Raw genomic sequence first — 19,592 nt, 5'->3', positions numbered from 1 at the left:
AAAGGGCACTCCACCCTCATCTCCTCAATGACCATTGGCTCTGTACTAAAGACCAAGTCCAGTCTTGACGATGCTCCTCTCCTCCAAACCTAGTATCTTCTTTGACCCACTGAGTTAACACATTTTCCATTGCCAGTGTCAATAGTGTATTTCCCATGTTGTCTCTGATCCTTCCATTGACCAGTCCTCCCAACACACCTCTTTACAATTAAAATCTCCCATCATTATAGTTCGTTCACAGCCACCCAACATTTCTTCCAGACATGTTCCTGTATCACTTATCATTTCTTCATATTCCTGTACTGACCATGCATTTGTCTTAGGTGGTACGTACACCACTATGTAGTGCCTCTTTTTCCTTCATTAGTTTCTGCTCTGATCTTTAGCACTTCTGCCTTTCCCATACCTTTTTCACTTGATCCACCTTTATATCTTTTTAACCAGCAACATCACTCCTCCTCCCATCTTACCTACTCTATTTCTTTTCCAAACGTTATATTTCCTTCTCCAACCTTCATCAGGTCTTCTCCTCTCTCAGTTTTGTTTCAGTAAGACCCACAATATCTGGGTTCTTGTCCTCAAGTAATCGTTGAGTTCTAAAATCCCGATATCACTCCATTTATGTTGGAATACATTACATTTCGCTCATATGTAAGTTTCTTTAGTCCTTTCTTGCTGTACTTTTCTGGGTTATGAACCACTTCCTCAGTCTCATATCCAAGATTCTCCAGAAAACTCTTTCTTCTCTCTTCTGTCCTCTCTTCATTTTTTTCAAAGCCTCCTTTCTCAACTCATTTAACATTTCTCTTCCTTTTCACCGAGATCTCTTCTCAACCAAATCTTCCTTGTTGTTTCCTGCTGGGCTAGCCTCCATGACTTCTCCACCAATTCATCTACATCCTTTTGTGACTTAAGTTTGATTCTTATTGGCCTCATACCTTCTCTTGTGAACTTTCCAATTCTATGGAAGTCCTCTATTTCTTGTACTAGGTCTTTTCCTCCTCCTGCACCACATTAATGATATTATTTATCACCTTTTTATGTTTTTCTCTCTCCATTTTACTCGGTGTCTTATCCTCCTCCACACCAAATATCACCACACATCTCTTTTGTCTACAGTTTCTCACCAATGTCTCATTTGACTTAATAACCTTCACCACTTTCTCAGCTATCTTCTTCTATGATCTGTTGATCTATAATTTCAGCAAGGCCCAAAGTTTTCTCCCTGACTCTTTGATTTCCTTTTCCAGACTTGCAACTTTGTAATTTACCTCCTTTCTTTCCACTTCCTGACTTTTTTCCATTCAGCCTGCTTCTCCATCACTTTTCCTAGAGATTCTCCACATTTTCGCAATTCACTTTAATTAGCTTAACTTCCTCTTTCAGTGCTGCATTTTCCTTCTTCATATCGGCACAGTCTCTTTACATTGTCATAACTCGTTTCCAGGCCCTCATACTTTTCAAACAGTTTTTCAATTTTACCTTCTAACTCCAGAATTTTCTTCACATAAGCGCTCTTCTCCATTATTCCTTGAAACCCTGTGAAGTCTGATTCTCTTCGAGTTCACGGCCGCCATGTTGCGCAGACGTAAACAAACCAGCTGATGGCTCAAACGCAGGCTACAGTTTATATTTACCTTCACTGGACATTATTTTGCTAATCAACAGTTAACATGACTATATGGAGACGGGACAAACATTACCAGCTCCTTTCCCACCTTGGTTACTCTTAGGTAACTGTAGAATTATAGATGATTGCTCTGAGCTCAGCGACCACCTCCGCCATCGACGATGTCCCGTGTGTGTGTGTGTGTGTGTGTGTGTGTGTGTGTGTGTGTGTGTGTGTGTGTGTGTGTGTGTGTGTGTGTGTGTTTTATGTCTTCATTTCCTATCTTGTACATACTCCTGATTCTTCTTTCACTCTTGCCAAACTCTATTTTCTTGCGTGTGTGTGTGTGTGTGTATTTACCTAGTTGTATTTGTAGTTTTACAGGGCCTAGGTTTTATGCTCGTGTGGCCCCGTCTACATAACTACACTTATCCAATCTTTCCTTAAAGCAGTGTACACTCGTTGCAGACACTACTTCTTCATTCAAACTGTTCCACGTCTCAACACATCTTTTTAATATCTCTTAGACATCTTCCCTTCTTCAGCTTCTTACTATGCGATCTTGTGCTTCGACTGGCATATTCTTCTCTCAGGATCAGATACTCATTGTCCACTTAATCCATTCTGTTAATCAATTTACAAACTTGTATGAGATCCCCTCTCTCCCTTCTCTGTTCCAATGTTGGAAGATCCATAGCCTTTAGTCTCTCCTCATATGTCATCCCTTCAAGTTCTGGGACCATTCTTGTAGCCATTTTTTGTAGTCTCTCCAGCTTCCTTATGTGTTTCTTTTTGTGAGGGGTCCACACTACTCCTGCATATTCCAATCTTGGTCTTATTATAGTACTTATCAGTTTCTTCATCATTTCTTTGTCAATGTAGTAAAATGCTATTCCAATATTCCTTAGCAAATTATGTCTCTGAAAATTCTATCAATATGCCTTGCCGGTTGATCATTTTCTTCCATCGTCACTCCCAAATCCTTTTCCTTTTTTACTTTCTCCAGTTCTACTCCATCTCCCATCTTTTTACTCCATTCCCAGATCTTATTTAGGTCTTCTAGCAGTATTTCACAATCCTCTTTTTGCTTTATAACTCTGCACAGTTTCACATCGTTCGCAAACAGATTTATGTAGCTGTTCACTCCTTCTGGCATGTCGTTTATATAAATAAAAAAAACTATCGGCGCCAATACTGATCCCTGCGGCACTCCGCTTTCTACTGCTCTCCACTTGGACTTCATATCTTTGACTACCGTCCAATTCGCCAATTCGTTGTAACTCTTCCTTTCTTCCTCATTTATATTTTTTTATATATATATATATATTATATATATATATATATATATATATATATATATATATATATTATATTTATACATATATTTATATTTTTTTTTTTTATATATTATTTATATATATCCTCAACTTTCTGTTCTCTGAGTTTTGATGTTCTATATAATATCTATTCTGTTGGTGCTTGTGATTTTAGTAGTATCTTAATTGGTCTTGTTTTTTCATCTTGATGTGTGTTTCACTGTTTGATCTGCTGCAGTCTCTGACGAGACAGCCAGACGTTACCCTATGGAACGACCTCAGAGCTCATTATTTCCGATCTTCGGATAGGCCTGAGACCAGGCACACACCACACACCAGGACAACAAGGTCACAACTCCTCGATTTACATCCCATACCTACTCAATGCTATGTGAACAGAGGCTACACGTGAAAGGAGACACACCCAAATATCTCCACCTGACCAGGGAATCAAACCCCGGTCCTCTGGCTTGTGAAGCCAGCGCTCTAACCACTGAGCTACTGTGTGTGTGTGTGTGTGTGTGTGTGTATTTACCTAGTTGTATTTACTTAGTTGTATTTACCTAGTTGTAGTTTTACAGGACCTGGGCTCTATGCTCATGTGGCCCCGTCTCCATATCTACACTTATCCAATCTTACTTTAAAAGTATGCACACTCGTTGCAAACACTACTTCTTCATTTAAACTATTCCACGTCTCAATACATCTTTGCGGGAAACTATATTTTTTAATATCTCTCTGATATCTTCTTTTTCTCAGCTTTTTACTATGCGATCTTGTGCTTCGAATATCATATTCTTCTCTCAGGATCAGTTTCTCATTATCCACTTGGTCCATTCCATTGATCAATTTATAAACTTGTATCAGATCTTCTCTCTCCCTTCTTTGTTCCAGGGTTGGTAGATCCATAGCCTTTAGTCTCTCCTCATATGTCATCCCTTCAAATTCTGGAACCATTCTTGTAGCCATTTTTTGTAGTCTCTCCAACTTCCTTATCTGTTTCTTTTTATGAGGGATCCACACTACTCTTGCATATTCTATTCTGGGTCTTATTATAGTACTTATCAATTTCTTCATCATTTCTTTGTCAATATAGTGAAATGCTCCTCCAATATTCCTTAGCAAATTATATGTTTCTCTAAAAATTCTATCAATATGGCTTACTGGTTGATTATTTTCTTCCATTGTCACTCCCAAGTCCATTTCCTTTTTTACTTTTTCTAGTTCTACTCCATCTCCCAACTTATAGATTCCCACAGGTCATCTTTCACTCTTTCCCATTTCCATGACATGGCTTTTGTTCACATTGAATTCCATTTCCCACTTTTTACTCCATTCCCAGATCTTATTTAGGTCTTCTTGCAGTATTTCACAATCCTCCTTTTGCTTTATAACTCTGCACAGTTTCGTATCATCTGCAAACAGATTTATGTAGCTGTTCACTCCTTCTGGCATGTCGTTAATATAAATGAGGAAAAGTATTGGTGCCAATACTGACCCCTGTGGCACTCCACTTTCTACTGCTCTCCAGTTAGACTTCATATCTTTAACTACCATCCTTTTTTTCTCTCCCCTCAAATAATTTTCTATTCATCTCAATGTGCTTCCTTTTAAGCCACCCTTCTCCTCTAACTTCCATAGTAATCTTGCATGTGGCACTTTATCAAATGCCCTTTTTAAAACCAAATAAATACAGTCAACCCATCCCTCTCTCTCTTGTACCCTATCAACTATTCTAGAATAGAAACTCAATAAATTAGTTACACCCGACTGTCTTTCTCTAAAACCAAATTGGCTATTTGATATTAATTTGTCTTCAAGGAACTCGATCCATTGTTTTTTTATTATTCTTTCACACATCTTGCATATTACACTAGTTAGTGATACCGGTCTGTAATTTAAAGGTTCTTCCTTCCTTCCGCTCTTATATATGGGAACCACCTCAGCTCTTTTCCATTCTACTGGTACTGTTCCATTTTCTATTGAGCATTTTATGATGTTGTATATAGGACTTGCTAGTTCTTCTCTACATTCTTTCAGTATTCTGCCTGAGACTTCATCTGGTCCCATTGCCTTCTCTTCATCCAGTTCCTTCATTAACTCTTTTATTTCAAGCTTGGTTACTTTAATCTCTTTCATATAGACTGTCTCTCTATTACCCTGTGGCCTTTCAAATTTGGATTCCTTAGTAAAGACCTCCTGGAATTTACTATTTAATAGTTCTGCCATACTTTTTGGGTCTTCCACTATCCCGTTCTCTCCTTTTAACATTTCTATTGTTTCTTTTTGCCTAATTTTTCAATTTATGAATCTGTAGAACAATTTTGGTTGCTCCTTACATTTTTCAACAATGTTCTCTTTAAAGTTCTTTTCCTCTTCCTTCCTCATCTTAACATATTAATTTCTTGCTGCTTTGACGTTTTCCTTATTTACTGGATTTCTATTTCTCCTCCACCTTTTCCATGCTCCATCTCTTTTCTCCTTTGCCCTAGCACATCTTGCATTAAACCAATCTTTCTTTCCTTCTTCTTTAGGTCTATATTTCGGGACATATTCCTGACTCCTGTTTTGTATATTTCCAAAAATAAGTTATATTCTCTTGCATCGTCTCTGAGTTTTCCATCTCCTCCCAGTTTACGTTTTAAAATAGTTCTTGAGATTCTCAATATCAGCCTTTCTGTAATTTAATCGGTCTCCTTTGTATGAATCGTCTCTATCTTCCTTTCCTCTTCTATATCCATTTCTAATATTACATGGTCACTCTTTCCCAATGGGCACTTATATCTTATATCATCATTCATTTGTATACCCCTTGTAAAACTAGGTCCAATCTCGCTCATCGTTTCCTCTGAATCTTGTGCATTCCTTTACTCTCTGGTCCATCATATTGTCTATCATTAGGTTCAGAATCTTTCTCCCAGGCTTCTTCCCCATACCACTTTCATAATTTTCCCAGTCCACTTCTTTATAGTTGAAATCTCCTACTAATATCACTTTTCTCCTTTCTTTAATGATTCTCGTTAGACTCCTTATTGTGTCATCTATCATGTCTTTATATTCTTGATTGGTCCATGAATTTGTTTTTGGTGGCACATATGTTACAATGATTGTTGACTCTTTTTTATTAATATGCATCTTAACATACAGTACTTCTGCTTTTCCTTCCTCATATTCCACTTGGTTTATCACTATCTCCTTCCTTAACATTATCGTGACTCCTCCTCCTCCTTTACCCTCTCTGTCTCTTCTCCATATATTATACCTATTATCCAAATCTATTTTGATTGCCTCATTTAGTTTTGTTTCAGCCAGGCATACAATATCCGGATTTTCTTTCTTTATGTAATCTCTTAATTCTAATTTACTTGATAAAACCCTGTCTATGTTCGTATACATCATTTTTAGTCTTTTGCCTTTATCATTTTTAGTTAAACTTGTTCCACTTTTTTTCTTCCTTCTCGTTTATATACCATTTCCTTATCCTGTCTCCTAGAATTCTCCAAAAATGCCTTTTTCTTCTTCTGACCTTTCATTATTTTTTTCCTTACTGCTGCTGCCAGTTCATTGTATCTTTCTTCTTTCTTCTCATTTCTTCCTCATTTATATTTTATATATATATATATATATATATATATTGCAGCCTTCTGTTTCTCTAAGTTTTGTTGTTCTATATAATATTTCTTCTGTTGCTGCTTGTGATTTTTGTAGTATTTTAATTGGTCTCGTTTTTCCTTCTTGATATGGTCCCATTCTGTTTATTTCTTCTACTTCCTCTTCCAAGTTCTGCCTATCTTCATCATTAAGATTCTTCAGTAGGTCTTTGACTGATTTCATTTCTTCTTTTTCTCTTCTTGGTCTATATTTTATATTTTTTTCTTTTATTCCAAACATGACTACACTCTTCTTTTTTTTCAGTAATTTCTCTAACTAGATTTTCTTTTGTCTTGAGGACTCCTATCATTTTGTTTGTCATATTTTCTTCTTTTCTTTAGTTGTTCTTGAATCATCTGAAAATCAGCCTTATCTTTCTTATCTTGGACTCTCCATGCTTCTACTTCTTTTTTAATCAAGTTCTGTACTCTTTCTTCTTCTTTGTTTACTAGATCTTTCAGCTTCTCTTTTTCTTTCTCGGCTTTACCGAGTCCTTCTTCCATCTGCTTCTTGTAGTTAGCTACTTCCTTTTTCAGTTCTTCGTTTTCCGCTCTTAGCCTAGCTTCGTTTTCTTCCACTTTTTTTATTCTTTCTCTCAGTTTTATAAACTCTTTTTCCTGTTCTTCATTCTCTTTCATTTCCATACTCTCCTTTATCATTTTATCTAGTTTATGTTCAATAGTCTACACTCTCTTAAGTAGTGAAGTATTCGCCATATTGAAACCTTCGAATGCGCTCTCTCCCTCACCAACATAGTCATCATCAGCTTTCACTCTTTCCCTAGTCTCATATCTGCATTTTGATGGAATCTCTTTTTTTCTCATGATTCTTTAATACACTCGACCCTCGAAACAACGGACAAATGAATGCACGACCCTGTCCATAGATTGCAAAAGTCCATTCTTTGCAAAAGTACGTAAAAAATTGTATAAAATATATGTAAAATACTGTGTAATCATTAAGAAATCATTCAAGCATTAAGTACAACGAATAACCTGAAATTGATGACATGAGCATGGTCAGTTTAATAAACATTAATAAACAATTCAGAAAACAAAGTTCTCTCACCTTAATACGCCACCTACCGGACAATAATTTGCCGGGAACGGACAATCGCGCGCGCATTTCAATATTCGTCTGTAGATTAAACCGAACTCCAGAATTTGTCCATAGTTTCCGAAATCCATTGATGGGAGGACCGTTGTTTCGAGGGTCGAGTGTAGTTAATTTCATGAAAAATGAGTCCACACTACTTGCCCAGGCCACTGTAAATACTGTACAACAGATACGTAGTGAAGATCAGCTGATTGTGTGTATTTACCTAATTGTATTTACCTAATTGTAACATACGGGAAAGGAGCTACGCTCGTACTGTCCCGTCTCCATATCTACTAATGTCCAACTTTTTCTTAAAATCATGAACATTCCTTGCGTTGACCACTTCCACATCCAAACTATTCCATGCTTCCACACTTCTATGAGGAAGCTATATTTTCACATCTCTCCTATAAGTGGCCATCTTTAGTTTTTCCATGCCCTCTCGACATTCTTTCATTCCACATACACAGATCTTCCCTATCCATTTTTCCATGCCAATCATCACTCTGTATATTGCTATCAGGTCTCCCCTTTCTCTTCTGTTTTCCAGGGTCGGAAGTTGCATTCTGTTCAGTCTGTCTTCATAAGTCAAATCTCTTAAGTCAGGCACCATTTTTGTTGCAGCCCTCTGTACTTTCTCTAGTTTTCTTATGTGTTTCTTTAAGTTCGGAGCCCACTGTATTGTTGCATATTCAAGCCTCAGTCTTATCATTGCAGTAATTATTTTCTTCATCATTTCTTCATCTAAATATACGAACGCCACTCTTATGTTCCTCAATAAGTTCAATACTTCTCCAATTATTTTGTTTATATGTCTCTCTGGCGATAGGTCATTGGTAATTGTCACCCCAAGGTCTTTTCTTCATGACTGGTTTTATGTCTTCATTTCCTATCTTGTACATACTCCTGATTCTTCTTTCACTCTTGCCAAACTCTAATTTCTTGCATTTTGTCGTGTTGAACTCCATTTGCCATGTACAGCTCCATTTCCATATTCTGTCCAAGTCTTCCTGGAGTAGTTCGCAATCTTTGTCACATCTCACTTTTCTTAACAATTTTGCATCGTCTGCAAATAGGCTCACATAACTGGACACCCCATCCACCATGTCATTTATGTAGACTGCGAACATTACTGGTGCCAACACTGATCCTGTGGAACTCCACTCTCCACCAAGCCCCATTCTGATGGTCTGTCCTTAATTATTGTTCTCATTTCTCTTCCCACCAAAAGTCTTCCATCCATTTTAGCAAACTGCCATGCACTCCTCCTACCATTTCAAGTTTCCAGATCAGTCTCTGGTATGGTACCTTATCAAAAGCCTTTTTTAAATCCAGATATATTTCATCAGCCCAACCATCTCTTTCTTGTATTACATCTATCACCCTCGAATAGTAACATATCAGGTTTGTCGTACATGAACGCCCTCTTCTAAAACCAAATTGACAATCACAAAGTATGTCATTCTTCTCCAAGAAATTTGTCCATCTATTCTTCACCACCCTCTCACACATCTTAGCCACCACACTTGTGAATGACACCGGTCTATAGTTCAATGGGTCTCTCTTGTTACCTGATTTATAAATTGGAACAATGTTAGCTCTTTTCCAGTCTTGGGGCACTACACCTTCCCTTAATGAGGCATCAATTACTTCACAAACTTTTCTGCCAGTTGTTCCCTGCATTTCTTAAAATCCATCCTGATACCCCATTGGATCCCACAGCTTTTCTCACCTCTAGACTCCCCATCATATTCTTGATCTCCTCCACAGTTACTTGAAACTCCTCCATAGTCCCTTTTCGTTCCATTACCAGTGGCTTGTCAAAAGCAATCTCCTTTGTGAATACCTTCCGAAAGCATCCATTCATAACCTCTGCCATTTCCCTGGGATCCTCACTGCAAACTCCATTTACTTTCAATATTTCTCTATTTTTGATGTTGTTGTTCACATGTCTGTAAAAAACCCTTGGTTGGTCTTTACATTTATCAATTATATCTTTTCCTGTTTCTTTCTTTCTTCTCTTCTAATCAACACACATTCATTTCTTGCTCTTTTGTAACTTTCCCACTGATTTATCCGTCTTTTCCTTCTCCACCTCTTCCATGCATCCTCTTTTCTTTTCTAGCCTTTTCACATCTATCATTAAACCAGTCCTGCTTTCCAACTTCTCTATGTTGTCTTACTGGTACAAATTTTTCTCACCTTCTTTGTATATTTTTAAAATTCCTTCCACTTTTCATTTGCTCCTTAGCACTCTTGAAGTTCATCCAATTTGTCTCTTGAAAAAATTTCTTAGGATTCCAAAATCTGTGTGTTTATTTACCTAATTGTAACATAACAGCTATCTCTTTGTCCTCTCCATATCTATTAATGTCTTAAAATCATGTGTGAGGGAACTATATTTTTTGTGTGTGTGTGTGTGTGTGTGTGTGTGTGTGTGTGTGTGTGTGTGTGTGTGTGTATTTACCTAATTGTATTTACCTAATTGTAACATACGGAAAAGAGCTATGCTCGTGTTGTCCCGTCTCCATATCTATTAATGTCCAGCTTTTCTTAAAATCATGAATATTCCTTGCGTTGACCACTTCCACGTCTAAACTATTCCATGCTTCCACCCTTCTATGAGGGAAGCTATATTTTTCACATCTCCTATAAGTGGCCATTTTAGTTTTTCCCATGCCCTCTCGACATTCTTTCATTCCACATACACAGATCTTCCCTATCCATTTTTCCATGCCAATCATCACTCTGTATATTGCTATCAGGTCTCCCTTCTCTTCTGTTTTCCAGGGTCGGAAGTTGCATTCTGTTCAGTCTGTCTTCATAAGTCAAATCTCTTAAGTCAGGCACCATTTTGTTGCAGCCCTCTGTACTTTCTCTAGTTTCCTTATGTGTTTCTTTAAGTTCGAGCCCACTGTATTGTTGCATATTCAAGCCTTGGTCTTATCATTGCAGTAATTATTTTCTTCATCATTTCTTCATCTAAATATACGAACGCCACTCTTATGTTCCTCAATAAGTTCAATACTTCTCCAATTATTTTGTTTATATGTCTCTCTGGCGATAGGTCATTGGTAATTGTCACCCCAAGGTCTTTTCTTCATGACTGGTTTTATGTCTTCATTTCCTATCTTGTACATACTCCTGATTCTTCTTTCACTCTTGCCAAACTCTATTTTCTTGCATTTTGTCGTGTTGAACTCCATTTGCCATGTACAGCTCCATTTCCATATTCTGTCCAAGTCTTCCTGGAGTAGTTCGCAATCTTTGTCACATCTCACTTTTCTTAACAATTTTGCATCGTCTGCAAATAGGCTCACATAACTGGACACCCCATCCACCATGTCATTTATGTAGACCGCGAACATTACTGGTGCCAACACTGATCCCTGTGGAACTCCACTCTCCACCAAGCCCCATTCTGATGGTCTGTCCTTAATTATTGTTCTCATTTCTCTTCCTACCAAAAGTCTTCCATCCATTTTAGTAAACTGCCATGCACTCCTCCTACCATTTCAAGTTTCCAGATCAGTCTCCGGTGTGGTACCTTATCAAAGGCCTTTTTTAAATCCAGATATATTCCATCAGCCCAACCATCTCTTTCCTGTATTACATCTATCACCCTCGAATAGTAACATATCAGGTTTGTCGTGCATGAACGCCCTTTTCTAAAACCAAATTGACACTCACAAAGTATGTCATTTTCTCCAAGAAGTCTGTCCATCTATTCTTCACCACCTCTCACACATCTTAGCTACCACACTTGTAAGTGACACTGGTCTATAGTTCAATGGGTCTCTCTTGTTACCTGATTTATAAATTGGGACAATGTTAGCTCTTTTCCAGTCTTGGGGCACTACACCTTCCCTTAATGAGGCATCAATTACTTCACAAACTTTTTCTGCCAGTTGCTCCTGCATTCTTTTAAAATCCATCCTGATACCCCATCAGGTCCCACAGCTTTTCTCACTTCTAAACTCCCCATCATATTCTTGATCTCCTCCACAGTTACTTGAAACTCCTTCATAATCCCTTTCTGTTCCATTACCAGTGGTTTGTCAAAAGCAGTCTCCTTTGTGAATACCTTCCGAAAGCATCCATTCATAGTCTCTGCCATTTCCCTGGGATCCTCACTGCATACTCCATTTACTTCTAAACTTTCAATACTTTCTCTATTTTTGATGTTGTTGTTCACATGTCTGTAAAAAAGCCTTGGTTGGTCTTTACATTTATCAATTATATCCTTTTCTTGTTTCTTTCTTTCTTCTCTTCTAATCAACACATATTCATTTCTTGCTCTTTTGTAACTTTCCCACTGCTTAATCTGTCTTTTCCTTCTCCACCTCTTCCATGCATCCTCTTTTCTTGTGTGTGTGCATGTGTGTGTGTGCATGTGTGTGTGTGTGTGTGTGTATTATGTGCTACAAGAAACCATAACAAGTGTACATCATCCTCCTATCCCTATCTTACCCCTTGGAAGTGGAGAGCTTGGTGAGATGCTACAGGTCCACACTGGTCACTGGGCTGGCCACCCACTGCCTTCTGCCAGTCCAACACCCACGAGTCACTCTCAAAGTCAGCCACCAGGAAGGTTGGCAGGGGAGTGACTGGCTCCTTGCATTCCTCTCCTGTAATGCAACACTGAGCCTTGTCAACACTTCAACACCATCACCAACATCTACCCTCAAGATATTTGGCACACAGTTATATGTCATACAATATGGCATCATTCACCTGTCCAACCCCTCTGGCAATGGCACAGTCCAGCATCACACAGGCCTCTTCCTGAACACTTCAGGACACACTCACTGCCCACATACACCTGAGAGATGCTCCATGTGTGCTGCTGCCGCCATCCGGCTCGCTGCACCCACCGCACCCGCCCAATCTCAGCCCTCCTGCAAGGTACACACTGCTCAGAGCTAGCCAAACTTCACCAGTGCTCATGGGTGTAAGATTTATACCTGTACTTGCTTTTACTTCAATGACACAACTCACACTGCTCAACACCTTAGAGGAGCAAGCATCTGTCTCCTGTATGTAATTGTTAATTCACCCAATCATTATCTCAGGTAAATGGGATAAGGAGAAAGGTTCCATTGCAATATAGTGTTTCATTCCAAGGGCTTGTGCCAAGATGATAGTAATTGATCATATTATCATGAAAATCAATGCTATAATTCTATGGCAATATTTTTTTTTTTTTTTTTTTTTTACATTAAGGCCTGTAGCGCATGTAGGCACACTTGAAGAGTGTGTAGGAAGCGCTGTTCAGCTTCCACCCATTCTCTTCCTTTAATGATACTGTTGATGAAGAGTTTCAGTGGGCAAGAGTGTGCTGACGGCCCCAGTGAAAAGGTGGGCTATTCACTCATGAATGAGTGTGAGTTACCTCAGCCGTGCCGGAGCCAGCATGGTGACAGGGGACGGCCTAATGAAGAGATCTGAGGTGAGGAAGGAGGACATCCAGTATTCTGTACAGTCTGGGTCACTGGGAAGACAGGCAGGTCGCAGGGGCCACCAGGAGGCACCATGGTCCACCGAGTACTCCACCTCCACCTCTGAGAAAAGAATAATTGCTATTTTCAAATTGAACTGTTTCTCCCTTTATCTGTATTTCATAAACCCATTTCCATGAGTGCAGTGGTATCCCACAGCACTGGCACTCACCAAAGCAGGGTGCCGGCTCCTTGCAGGCAAGCAGTGCTGTGAACTGGATGAAGGTGTTCTGTGTCATCACGATGTCTGGTGTCTCGGCCAGTCTGTAGCCATCACGACCTGCACCACACAAGATACTACCAGGTACTGAAGCTATCACTACTTCCCTATGTGCCTCCCATCCATTCTTAATATGCTGCTTTTATCCTGCCATGGCCTGTTTGTTCATCCCTGCCATGCTTTGCTCATCTCTGCCATGCTCTTCCCATTCCTTTAATATGTCTGTCATCCCTCTCAAATCTCTTCAATCTCTACCACATATCACATTTCTGCCATTTTCTTTCTATTCTTGCCAAGTGCTTCTCATATCTTCCACATTTCACATCCTTCTCATCTCTGCATTGTCCCATCTATTTCTCTCCTGAAATTAATCTTGTTCAGTCCTTTAATCTATACACAAAAATCTTCCTCAGTGCAAATTTTGCTTTACCCATCTCTGTAAGACAAACTTCATTATCAATGACTGATTTTTATTATTCTTTACATTTATTGTGATGAGTTACCATTCACTCTATCAAAAAGGCACTGAAACTGTATGCCATTATTATGGCTTGGGTATTTAACAGCCCATCATTAGTGAGGGACAGTGTTGTTGGAGTGGCAGACTTACCTGTGAAGTGGAGGAAGGGTTGGACATGGCCACACACAGGCTCCACCACCGAGCCAGGCCGCAGCAGCCACCCAATCCCAGTGCCCATGTCAAGGAAGGCGGGCAGTCCCTGTGCTGTGCTTCCCACATGGATCTACACCAAAAGTTTACGAAACATCCCTATGGTGCTTAATGCTCTAGTTTTATTCTGATAGTTTTTTATTATTCCTCTGAAGTAAGATAACAAATACATAAGAGAGCTATTGAAAAGACCATTTCCCTAACTGACAACTGAATTGACCAATAACAAGGAATATAAGGTCACATTAGTGAAACAGCAATATTCACCTGTACTTTGAGGTAGTTACTAAAGATGCAGAAAGAGGTGATAGTGATGTGTTGTCATGCCAGCAGTGGAAGATAATCAGATATCAGTTTAACTCAACAAGGTAGTGCTGAGAGTGGAATTCTGTGCCCAGTGTCATTACTCCTTCAAGAGACAAAGGGAAGGAAACAGGGTGAAAGATGAGGAATGAAGGAGTAGAAGTGAAAGGCATGATGGGTTGGTTAGATAGAGGGAGGAGAAGAGGCAAGGCACTCACCTGGTCGAGGGCCCACTGGGAGTTGAAAGATCCATCATGGGAAGGCTGCCACCACCTCAGACGAGTGGTGTTGGTCTTCGAAAAGTCTGGAAAGGGTTTTATTGTTAAGGCTGCTGCTGCTTTTGCTGGCAATGGTAAGGCTGATGGTGGTGATGGTGGTGACCGTGATGAAAGGAACAATTAAAAGAATCACAAGAACAACAACAACTGGCATTGCCTTTACTAAGTGCATCTGGCAGTGTGAGAGTGGAAAGTGTTGTGGTTATTGTCACTCTTGCTGCTGCTCTGACTGATGGTGATAAGGCTGATATAGTATTGGTGGTAATAAGGATGTGAGTGACAACAAAAGAGCCACAACAACAAGGACAGCAACACCCATCATTGCTACCCCCACATGTACCTGGCAGAGCAAGAGTGATGTGCTGCGTGCGCTGTGGCTCAGAGGGGTCTGGCACCAGCTCAGCTAGGAGTGCCCAGGTGATACCACCGTCACTGGAGTGCTGCAGCAGCACGGGGCCATCGCCACTGAATGGGTCACTGTCCATGCAGCCAAAGCGAATGTAAAACTGCACCACGCTGGAAAAGAATGTTACATTACTAAATTAAGAAAGAAGAAGTCAGAAGAACAATTATTGACACTTATGAATGTGTATTGATGACACAGGATGAATGATGGTTTGCTGAACACTGACTCATAATGTTGGGCCAACTCACCTGCCATGAGTCAAATCAAGGTCTGTAGTAACCAGCATCCTCTCGCCTTGTTGGGAAAACACCAATGCTTGTCCTGTCAGCACCCCACAGAATCTCAGCACCTCAGCACCCGCCCAGCGCAACAAGTGTTCCTGGGGCAAGCCAGCTGTTGGGAGGAGAGAATGCTCACTGTGTGTAAGGCTTGGCTTCTGTCATATCATTGTTCCTTGTTCCTCACTGATACATTAAACTGAATATGAGATAAACAAAACAACACAGACAATGAAAGGACTCAATTCAAACTAGATGAAAGAGGCTGTCTAAATCAATTAAAAAGAAAAACAAAGAAAAGAAAATAATTCAAGTATGCATCTCAGCACCTTCCAAGTTCATGGGGACTGAGCAGCAGCTGACCATTGGCTATCATGCTAATAGAAACCAAGTTAGTAGTAAAAACTTTAGCATTTTGAGTATGGTACCACACTCAGCTTGTCACATAACACATTAGGCAGGTGTGTGTGTGTGTGTGTGTATTCACCTAGTTGTAATTTTACAGGGTCTGGGTATCATACTCGTGTGGCCCCGTCTCCATATCTACACACATCCAACTTTCCTTTAAAACTATGCACACTCCTTGCTGACACCACCTCCTCACTCAAACCATTCCACACCTCCACACATCTTTGTGGGAAACTATATTTCTTCACATCCTTCAAGCATATTCCCTTGGCTATCTTTTTACTATGCGATCTTGTAGTTCTATTTAAGTTTTCCTCTCTCAACATCATTTGCTCATTATCCACTTCATCCAGTCCATTCAACAGTTTATAAACCTGTATTAAATCTCCTCTTTCTCTTCTTTGTTCCAAGGTAGGCAAATTCATTTCTTTTAATCTCTCCTCATAGGTCATTTCTGCCAATTCCAGAACCATTTTTGTTGCCATTCTCTGCAATCTCTCCAACTTCCTTATATGCTTCTTTTTATAAGGGGACCAAACCACTCCAGCATATTCCAATCTTGGTCTAATTACCATACTAATTAATTTCTTCATCATATCTTTATCCATATAATGGAAGGCTAATCCAATATTTTTTTATCAAATTATACATTTCTCCAAACATCTTATCAATATGAGCCTCAAACTGCCCATGGTCTTGTATTATCACTCCCAAATCCTTTTCCTTTTCCACCTTTTTCAACACTACTTCACCCATCTTATATGACCCTCTTGGCCGTCTTCCACTCTTTCCCATCTCCATCACATGACTTTTGCTCAGATTAAATTCCATTTGCCACCTCTTGCTCCACTCCCAAATCTTATCCAGGTCTGCCTGTAAAATTTCACAATCTTCTTCACTCTTCACACACCTACACAACTTCGCATCATCCGCAAACAAATTAATATAACTGTTTACTCCTCTGGCATGTCATTAATATATACAAGGAAAAGTATTGGTGCCAGCACTGAGCCTTGTGGGACTCCACTCTCCACCACCAACCAGTCCGACTTTGCATCCCTTATTACCGTTCTCATCTCCCTCCATCTCAAGTAGTTTTCCATCCACTTTAACACTTTTCCTTTCAGTCCTCCATAAATCTCTACTTTCCATAACAGTCTCTTGTGAGGTACCTTGTCAAAAGCTTTCTTTAAATCCAAATATACACAGTCCATCCATCCTCTCTCTCTTGTATTTTGTCAACCACTCTTGAATAAAAGCTCAGTAGATTTGTTACACATGACCTCCCTTTCCTGAAGCCAAATTGATGATCCGATAATAACTTATGATCCTCCAGGAACCGTATCCAATATTTCTTTATCACCCTCTCACAAATCTTACCGACCACACTTGTTAGAGACACAGGTCTATAGTTAAGAGGCTCTTCCTTACTGCCTCCCTTATAAATGGGCACCACTTCAGCTCTTTCCACTCTACTGGTACTTCCCTGTTTCTAATGAACACCTTATAATATCATATAATGGATCAATCAATTCTTCTCTACACTCCTTCAATAATTTTCCTGAAACTTCATCTGGTCCCATCGCTTTATCATCTTTAAGTTCCTCCAACATTTTATATAACTCCTTTTAGGTATCTTAATGTCATCCATGTGCACATTTCCTTGTACATTCTGTGGCTTTACAAACATTGTTTCTTCAGTAAATACTTGCTGAAACCTATTATTTAGCAATTCCGCTATATTCTTAGGGTCATCTACTATCCCTTGCTCTCCTTTTAATCTTTCAATGGACTCTCTCTTTTAAGTTTACCATTTATGAACCTGTAAAACAATTTTGGATGTTCCTTACTCTTGTCTACAATATCTTTTCAAATTTTCTTTCTTCCTCCTCCTTACCCTCACATACTCATTTCTCGCCACTCTATAATTCTCCTTATTTAGTATATTCCTGCTCTTTTCCATCTTTTCCAAGCCACATCTCTCTTTTCCTTAGCCTTAACACAAGTTGCATTAAACCAATCCTTTCTTCCTTCCTCTCTCGGTTTATACTTTGGTACAAATTTCATAACTCCTTCTTTATAATATTTCATAAAAATCTCATATTTCTTTTGCACTTCTCTGATTTGTAACATCTCCTCCCAATCTAATTTTCTGAAATAATTTTTCAAACTTTCTGTGTCCATCTTTCTATAATTCAATCTACCACTCCTGTATGTCTCGTCCTTCCTTCGCTGTGTTGTTGCTATCTGCATTTCCATAACCACATGATCACTCTTTCCCAAAGGACACTTGTATTGTATATCTCCACATAGGTACACTTCTCTTGTTAACACCAAATCCAGTCTAGCCGGTTCATCATCTCCTCTATATCTAGTATTTTCCTTCACCCTCTGTTCCATCATATTTTCCATCATTAGATTAAGAAATCTCTCCCATGCTTCCTCTCCAACACCACTTACTAGATTTTCCCAATCCACCTCCTTACAATTAAAATCTCCTACTAGTATCACCTTTCTTTTCCAGATAATACACTTTCCAAACTCTGTAAAGTATCCTTGATCATATTGTCGTATTCCCTTAATGTCCAAGAATTTGTTTTAGGAGGTACATAGGTCACCATGATTATTAATTCTTTTCCATCACTTTTATCCTTATGCTTATCACTTCTGCGTTGTTCTTCCCATACCAAACCTTATCCACATTTATTTATTTCTTCGTCATAATCATAACTCCTCCTCCACCTTTACTCTCCCTATCCTTTCTCCATATATTATATTTATTATCCAAATTTATCTTTGTTTTTCATGCAATTTTGTCTCAGTCAAACACACTATATCAGGCTTCTCCACCATCATATAGTCTTGCAATTCCAATCTACTTGACAGTATCCCATCTATATTAGTATACATTACGGTCCACCCACTGCTCCTCTAGGGGTTCCTCCGTATTCCTTCTTTCCACATACCACTTTCTGACTCTCTCTCCTATAACTCTCCAAAAACTTTTCTCTTTCCTCCTCAGACCGCTCATCATTTTTCCTTCTCGCCTCTTCCACCAATTCCTTATATCTTCTCCTCTCTTCCTCATTTCTATTCTTTCTCACAAACACCTCTTTACAACCTTCTATCTCTCTTAACTTTGATGTTCTATATAGGATATCCTCCGCAGATTGTTGTGACTTCAGTACTACTTTAATCGGTCTGCTCACTCCCTCCTTATACGGACCCAGTCTATGGATCTCTTCCACTTCTTCTTGTAGGTCTTTTTTCATCATCATTTAGATTTTTGAACAGATCTCTTACCGTTTTTAATTCTTCCTTAATTCTCTTAGGCTTATATGTTATATTTTGTTCTTTCATCCCAAATATTAACACACTCTTCTTCTTTTCTGCTATTTCCCTTATCAATGTTTCCTTATTCTTCATTACATTAACCAGTTCCTTGGACCTTTCTTTTTTGTCTTCCTTCAACTGATCTTTAATTATTTCTTGTAATCCAACCATCTCTGCTTCCCTCGACTCAGTCCATTGTGTTTTCTTCAGTTCCCATTCCCTTTCAAGCCTTTCATTCTGCTCACTAATCATTTCCTTAAAGTCATCTTTCTCCTTTACTACTCTATCCATTTTCTCCTCCAACCATCTCTTGTATTTTTCAACCTCCACTCTCAAGTGCGCATTCTCATCCACCAATCGTTTTTCATTTTCCTCCAGTCTCTTAACTCTTTCCTTCAAAGCCTTGCGGAATTCTCTATCCTGCTCCTCCTCACTCCTCTGAACTTTTAATTCCTTCACTAACTCCTCAAATCTCTTTTCCAACATTACCAATCTACCTTGCAATGTTGCCCCTGTTGAAGCTG

At 39.1% G+C, this 19,592-nt stretch overlaps 1 protein-coding gene across 1 annotated transcript in view; it reads right to left on the bottom strand.

Annotated features, from left to right (window-relative positions):
- Positions 1-19,592, bottom strand: part of LOC123498447 (reelin-like) — a 265,988-nt gene that overhangs the window by 54,648 nt on the left and 191,748 nt on the right. The window contains exons 47-54 of the mRNA XM_045245551.1: positions 15,298-15,442; positions 14,984-15,159; positions 14,584-14,669; positions 14,003-14,135; positions 13,345-13,452; positions 13,067-13,235; positions 12,409-12,572; positions 12,145-12,302 (exon numbers count right to left, since the gene is read on the bottom strand). Coding sequence (XP_045101486.1) covers positions 12,145-12,302; positions 12,409-12,572; positions 13,067-13,235; positions 13,345-13,452; positions 14,003-14,135; positions 14,584-14,669; positions 14,984-15,159; positions 15,298-15,442 — 1,139 coding nt within the window. The remainder of the gene's footprint in view (positions 1-12,144; positions 12,303-12,408; positions 12,573-13,066; positions 13,236-13,344; positions 13,453-14,002; positions 14,136-14,583; positions 14,670-14,983; positions 15,160-15,297; positions 15,443-19,592) is intronic.

Source organism: Portunus trituberculatus, chromosome 48 (genome assembly GCF_017591435.1).
Source record: "Portunus trituberculatus isolate SZX2019 chromosome 48, ASM1759143v1, whole genome shotgun sequence".
Classification (NCBI taxonomy): domain Eukaryota; kingdom Metazoa; phylum Arthropoda; class Malacostraca; order Decapoda; family Portunidae; genus Portunus; species Portunus trituberculatus.
This window is presented reverse-complemented; position numbering and strand designations above follow the sequence as displayed.